Source organism: Poecilia reticulata, linkage group LG21 (assembly GCF_000633615.1).
Source record: "Poecilia reticulata strain Guanapo linkage group LG21, Guppy_female_1.0+MT, whole genome shotgun sequence".
In the NCBI taxonomy this organism is placed as follows: domain Eukaryota; kingdom Metazoa; phylum Chordata; class Actinopteri; order Cyprinodontiformes; family Poeciliidae; genus Poecilia; species Poecilia reticulata.
The window spans coordinates 1,007,659-1,013,105 of record NC_024351.1 but is presented as its reverse complement, the minus strand read 5'-3'; the positions used below and the strand labels follow the sequence as shown (position 1 = coordinate 1,013,105).

Below are 5,447 nucleotides of genomic sequence, written 5' to 3'. Positions count from 1 at the left end.
TGTGTGTGTGCGTGTTTGTGTGCGTGTGTGTGTGTGTGTGTGTGAGAGTGTGCGTGTGTGTGTGTGTGCGTGTGTGTGTGCGTGCGTGTGTGTGTGTGAGAGTGTGTGTGTGTGTGTGCGTGTGTGTGTGCGTGTTTGTGTGCGTGTGTGTGTGTGTGAGAGTGTGTGTGAGTGTGTGTGTGCGTGTGTGTGTGTGTGCGTGAGCGGATGTCGGCTCTCAAAGGTCATATAGAGTTCAGGCGAAAATGAAAAGTTCAAACTGAAAGTTTCCGGTGAAACCTGCATTTGATCATTTATCTTCAGCTCCTTCCAGCAGCTCCGTCTGACCCGGTTCCCGCTCCGCTCTGATTGGCCGGCCAGTCGCTTCCGGTCCCAGACCACGCTCTGATTGGCCGCCTCATCAATGATTAACGCGCCTGTCAGACGCGACTCGGGGCCAAATTAATCATTGATACCTGACCTGAAACCGGCAAAGGAGAAAATGCGGCGTCGCCATGGCAACAAGGCAGGATTTCCGCTTTGCTCCCGACCTCTTCATCAGAAAAATGGTTCGGTTTCCGCAAAACGTGTTTTAATCAGGAAATGATGTGAGAAGTTTCAGATTCTCACAGGAAATAAACAGAATTTATCGTTTTTACAACAAGAAGCGTAAATAAATCTGCTTGCTGTCATTTGGTGAATCATCTAAACCAAGAAATTAATATTTAAGTCAATCCTGCTTTAGAACTTTGTTTTCCTTCCACTCAACTTTCCAGAAAAAGCAGAGGGAGCTCAGCCCGACGGCTGCCGACACAACGAGCTTCAGGTTTTTATCTCGCCTTTGTTCTGAAGATGAATCCAGGATTGAAGTTCTGAGATGTTCTGGTAGACCCGGTGGACTGGACCCAGAACCAGCAGGCGTCATGGCGACCCGGATCGTCTCCCTGTGGAAACTTCACTTTGATCCTAACTGAGCAGTGGTTCGGTTCTGGTTCTGTTCAGTCCAGGTGAGACGGTTCTGATGTTTAAAACAAGCAGTGGGATATTTCCTGACCTCGCCTTTTCTCCTTCCACTAAACTTTCTTCACCCGTTTCACATTTAGAGCGTTTTGTTTGATATTTTTCCTCAGTCTCTCTCTCTTATTGTTGAATTGTGACCTCTGACCTTAACTGAGGCGGGTCGGCCTCTCTGGGAAGATGAATGGCTTCATATGGAAACCCATTAATGCCAAGAATTACAAAATAAAAGCCCAACAGGAAAATGTAACTACAAGTTCTCATGTAGTTTTTGCCAAACTACAAGTTGTAATTACGAGTTTTAAACTCGTAATTACAAGATTGAATGTCTTAATTACAAAGATAAAAGTTGGAATCATGAGTTTTACGTCATAATTATGAAATATAATTTGAGTTTTAGGTCTTAAATTAAGGTTTTAATAATAAATAAGAAAATAAAAGTTTTAAATGTTCTCCTGAAGTCCCAGAGGTTTAGAAACGTAGCGATGCGTTTCCTGCTCCCAGCCTCTTCGTGTCGCCAGACAGGTTCCAGAAATCCTGCAGGTGTAAATACTTTAACTAGACCGTCTCTCTGATCCCTCCGTTTTTCAGGTGCAGAGCAGTTTGTTGGTAAATGTTTCTGACGGGTCGGTTCTTGGAGGATTCCACTCATCGTTTGGGTTCATTTCCTGCCGGAGCGTTACCTGTACAGGTGAGACTCACTCAGACTCTCCTCTGGTTCTTTATTGTGGTTTTTTGGCTGCTAAACATTTCATCATTACAAATATTCTTTAACTGATTCTGGAAGAAGTAAAAGCAGTAGTGTCCAGGTGTGACTCCGCCCCCTGCTACCTGTCCGGAGCCAGGGGGCGGAGTCAGATTAAAGGTGGTGAGGGGGGAAGAGTAAAGATCATCATTTACAAATCAGATTATTTTTCTCCTACAACAACAATGATGATGATGATGATGTGCAAGCTTAACAAAACTTTAAAATAATTAATACAGTGTTTTTCTTTTTTTCCTCAGAGTGAGACCTCCCGTCTGTCTGAGCGGCTAACACGTGGAAAGTTTTTAATACAGAAGAGGAAGAACAGGAAGTGACTGGTCCCAGGGCCGTCGAACCGGGGCGGGGGGCGGGGCTTCCCAGCAGGTAAAATCCGTCCAGGTAAAACTGGGGAAAGGGGCGGGGCTTCCCAGCAGGTAAAAGCAGCAGTAACCTCAGACTCACTCCGTCATGATAAAATCCTCAAAGTAAAAGCTAAACTCCCAGTCTTCAGTCTGTTCGACAAGCCCCGCCCCCAACAGACATGGAGGTGGGCGGGGCCTAACGTGTGCAAGGGGCGGGGCTTAGGGCTCCAATTCCAGGCCGTCCAGGGTGAGCTGGCTGCGGTGGGGGGAGTTGGGGCTGGGGGGGCTGCTGGGGTTGGAGCTGTTGGAGGGGGTCGAGTGTTTGGTGGAGTCCGAGTCCGGCTGGGCGAGCGAGGGGGGGAGAGAGAGAGAGAATAATGAGAATCACAAACTTTCAGGGACAAAATCACTCAACAATAAACAGTTTTAGAAACGGACTGCTAACCCGCTAACGGCACTTCTTTAGCATAGCGCTCTAGCGGTTTTGCTAACTTTGAAAACATTCACTTAGCTTCATGTAAAGTAATTTTTCCTGATAAATTCTGAAGTTTTGTAAACTTTCATTTGAATAAAGTTCATATTTATGCTCTTATTTTGAAGTCTGTGCGCAGCAGTTCCGTTTCCTGTCACGTTCTCTACCCAGAATGCAACAGATTAAAATCTCCTGATGTCCTTCGTGTTTACTGTAGTTAATTATGCTAAATTAGCAACAGAGTTAGCAAAACGCAACAGCTAAAAAACTGAAACCAGGAGTGAAAGAGCAAAGAACCAGTTCCTGAAGCGACTTCCTGTCGGCGTGTCATGACAGATCTGATCCTGTAGAGGGCGATAGAATATGCTGCAACTCATTTTGTCAGTGACACATGGTGGGTTAAATTTGGCACATTAGTTTCTGGTACATAGGAACAGACTTTATTGTTACTAAAATATAAAAACCAGATCCAGAGACAAGGGGTGAGCAAGTGGAGCTAACGTTCATGGCTAGGCTAGCGCAGTTAGCTTTTGCCAAAAAGGAGGATCTAAAACATGGAGGATTACAGTTCCTAAGTTTTTGGTTTGATTGTTTCCGTTTTGGAGTAACTCCGTCTTCTAAACTACTTCCTGTATTAACTTACTCAGAGAAAATGTACTTTGAAGTAAAGGTTGCTGTATGTTTGTTAAACCTGATTAATAAATAAATTGTTGTGTCAAACATTTTGTCTGTGAAAATCTCATTCTAAACAACAAAAAGCAAATGTGTTGTTGGGCCACTTAAAACCCTTCAGGGGGCCACAAACGGCCCACGAGCCGCACTTTGGACACCCTGCCTTACAGGAAGCTGGTGGTGGTTTTACCTCTCGGTCCAGGTCCAGGTCCGGCTCACAGGCGCCGCGCGTCGAAGCTCCTGAGCTGAAATCTGGACCCACAAACACAAACATGAGCAACGCAGCTCCGGATATTTTACTCTGCGTTGCCGCGGTGACCCGGGTTGACCCGGCAGGTTGACCCGGCGGGTTTTCACCTGAAGCCGTGCGCGTGATGTGCGACTTGCTCCTGTGTTGCCGGGAGATGCTGGACAGTGGGCGGGGCTTGTCTCTGATTGGGTCGTCCTGGCCGGAGGGCATCACGCTCTGAACACAGAACCAAAGAGACGCGTTGGCCGACCCGACAGCTGAGCCTGCTGCTGCTGCTGCTGCTTAAATATTAATAATCTGGATTATTAATCCAGGCTCCAGCAGCAACTCTGAGACGCAAAATAAAAATAAGATTTAAATGTAAAAGCAACAAAAACTGGTAATAATTTGATCCGTTTCACATTAATGGTTCAATAAAAGCTCATTTTATTCCATTAAACTCAGTTTTAATTGGACAATTTAAGTAAAATTTTTAAATCCCATGAATGTAAAAATGTAAAAATATCTAAAAATAAAGCAGATGAACTAAATTCTGGGTCGTTTTGAGGCGAACAGGTTCAGAACCGGAGCACAGAACAGTTCTTCATCCCCGTTGCTATGGCGACCCAGCGAACGCTGCGTTCAGTCAGTGGGAAGTGAAGCTGCAGGAGGAAGAGAGCAGCTGCCTACCCTTCCCAGAGAGGAGATGGAGGGAGAGGAGGAGGAGGAGGAGGAGGAAGGCTGCAGGAGGCTCTGCTGGGAGGAGGAGGAAGAGGAGGCCTCCTTCTGCAAGAAGGCGCCGGCCGATGCCGACGTCATGTGATAGATGTGCTCAAAGTTGGAGGGGGGGGAGATGAGGGTGTGACGGGAGGAAGAGGAGGAGGGAGAAGGAGACGGGGAGGGAGAGAGGGAGGTGAGGTCACCGACCTGAACAGAGAGGAAGAGGAGGAGGAGGAAGAGGAGGAAGGAAAGAAGAGAGGAGGAGTCAGTGATGACCAGAGCTGTGAGTGGAGAACATGCCATGCAGGGAGGAAGAGGAGGAGGAGGAGGAAGAGGAGGAGGAGGAGGAAGAGGAGGAGGAGGAGGAAGAGGAGGAGGAAGAGGCGTTACCAGGGGGAGGTCCATCAGGACCTGCATGCCGTCTCCTGGTCCCATGTGGGCCACGTGGTTGAAGTTGGTCGGGTTGGAAATCATCCTGGACCGGAGCTCCGGGTCCCGCAGCATCTCCCTGACGACAGGAAGCAGAGGGGCGGGGCTTAAAGATGACCAGGAAGCAGAGGGGTGGGGCTTAAAGATGACCAGGAAGCAGAGGGGCGGGGCTTAAAGATGACCAGCNTGACCAGCTTTACAGGAAGCAGAGGGGCGGGGCTTAAAGATGACCAGCTTTACAGGAAGCAGAGGGGCGGGGCTTAAAGCAGAGGAAGTTTCCCTGTAGCTCACCGCCACTTTAACTTCATGCCGTCAGTTTTTAATTAAACGTTGATGGAAAACCTGACGGCCGTCTGATTACAGTTCAACACTTGGTGCAGACAGAGAGCATATTCAACCCATCAACAGAACTTTTCCTGGTTCTGAGGATCCGACTCACCTCCTCTGCTGGAGCCGCTCCTCTTCTGGGACCTTAAACAGGAACTTCCTCTTGCTGCGAGTCCGAACCATCAGCTTCCTGCTGTGGTCCGACGTCTCCGGGATGGTGAGGTCTCCCTCTGCCAAGACAGAGAACTGTCAGCCGGTTCCGGTTCTGGTCCCGGTCCAGGTTCTGGTTCTGTGTTTTTACCTGACGAGGCGTTGCTGAAGTAAACCAGGCGAGGCGGCTCTGAGCTCAGCAGGTTCAGCGTTCCTTCAGCGTTCAGGGGGCGGAACTGGGGAGAGAGAGGATTGGCTGAGCCCTGATTGGCTGAGCCCTGACTGGCTGAGCCCTGACTGGCTGAGCCCTGATTGGCTGAGCCCTGATTGGCTGAGCCCTGATTG

At 48.5% G+C, this 5,447-nt stretch overlaps 1 protein-coding gene across 5 annotated transcripts in view; it reads right to left on the bottom strand.

Moving 5' to 3' along the window:
* Positions 1-1,698: 1,698 nt before the first annotated feature.
* The window catches only part of cdc42bpb (CDC42 binding protein kinase beta (DMPK-like)), a 26,573-nt gene continuing 22,824 nt past the window's right edge, over positions 1,699-5,447 (bottom strand). For 3 of the 5 annotated variants that reach the window (XM_017302270.1, XM_017302271.1, XM_017302272.1), the window contains 7 exons: positions 5,254-5,338; positions 5,065-5,182; positions 4,587-4,704; positions 4,167-4,403; positions 3,605-3,713; positions 3,438-3,499; positions 1,699-2,445 (listed from right to left, as the gene is read on the bottom strand). In XM_017302270.1, the coding sequence (XP_017157759.1) occupies positions 2,323-2,445; positions 3,438-3,499; positions 3,605-3,713; positions 4,167-4,403; positions 4,587-4,704; positions 5,065-5,182; positions 5,254-5,338 (852 nt within the window). In that variant the 3' untranslated portion in view covers positions 1,699-2,322. The remainder of the gene's footprint in view (positions 2,446-3,437; positions 3,500-3,604; positions 3,714-4,166; positions 4,404-4,586; positions 4,705-5,064; positions 5,183-5,253; positions 5,339-5,447) is intronic. The other 2 variants (XM_017302273.1, XM_017302275.1) reach the window with 1 other exon arrangement.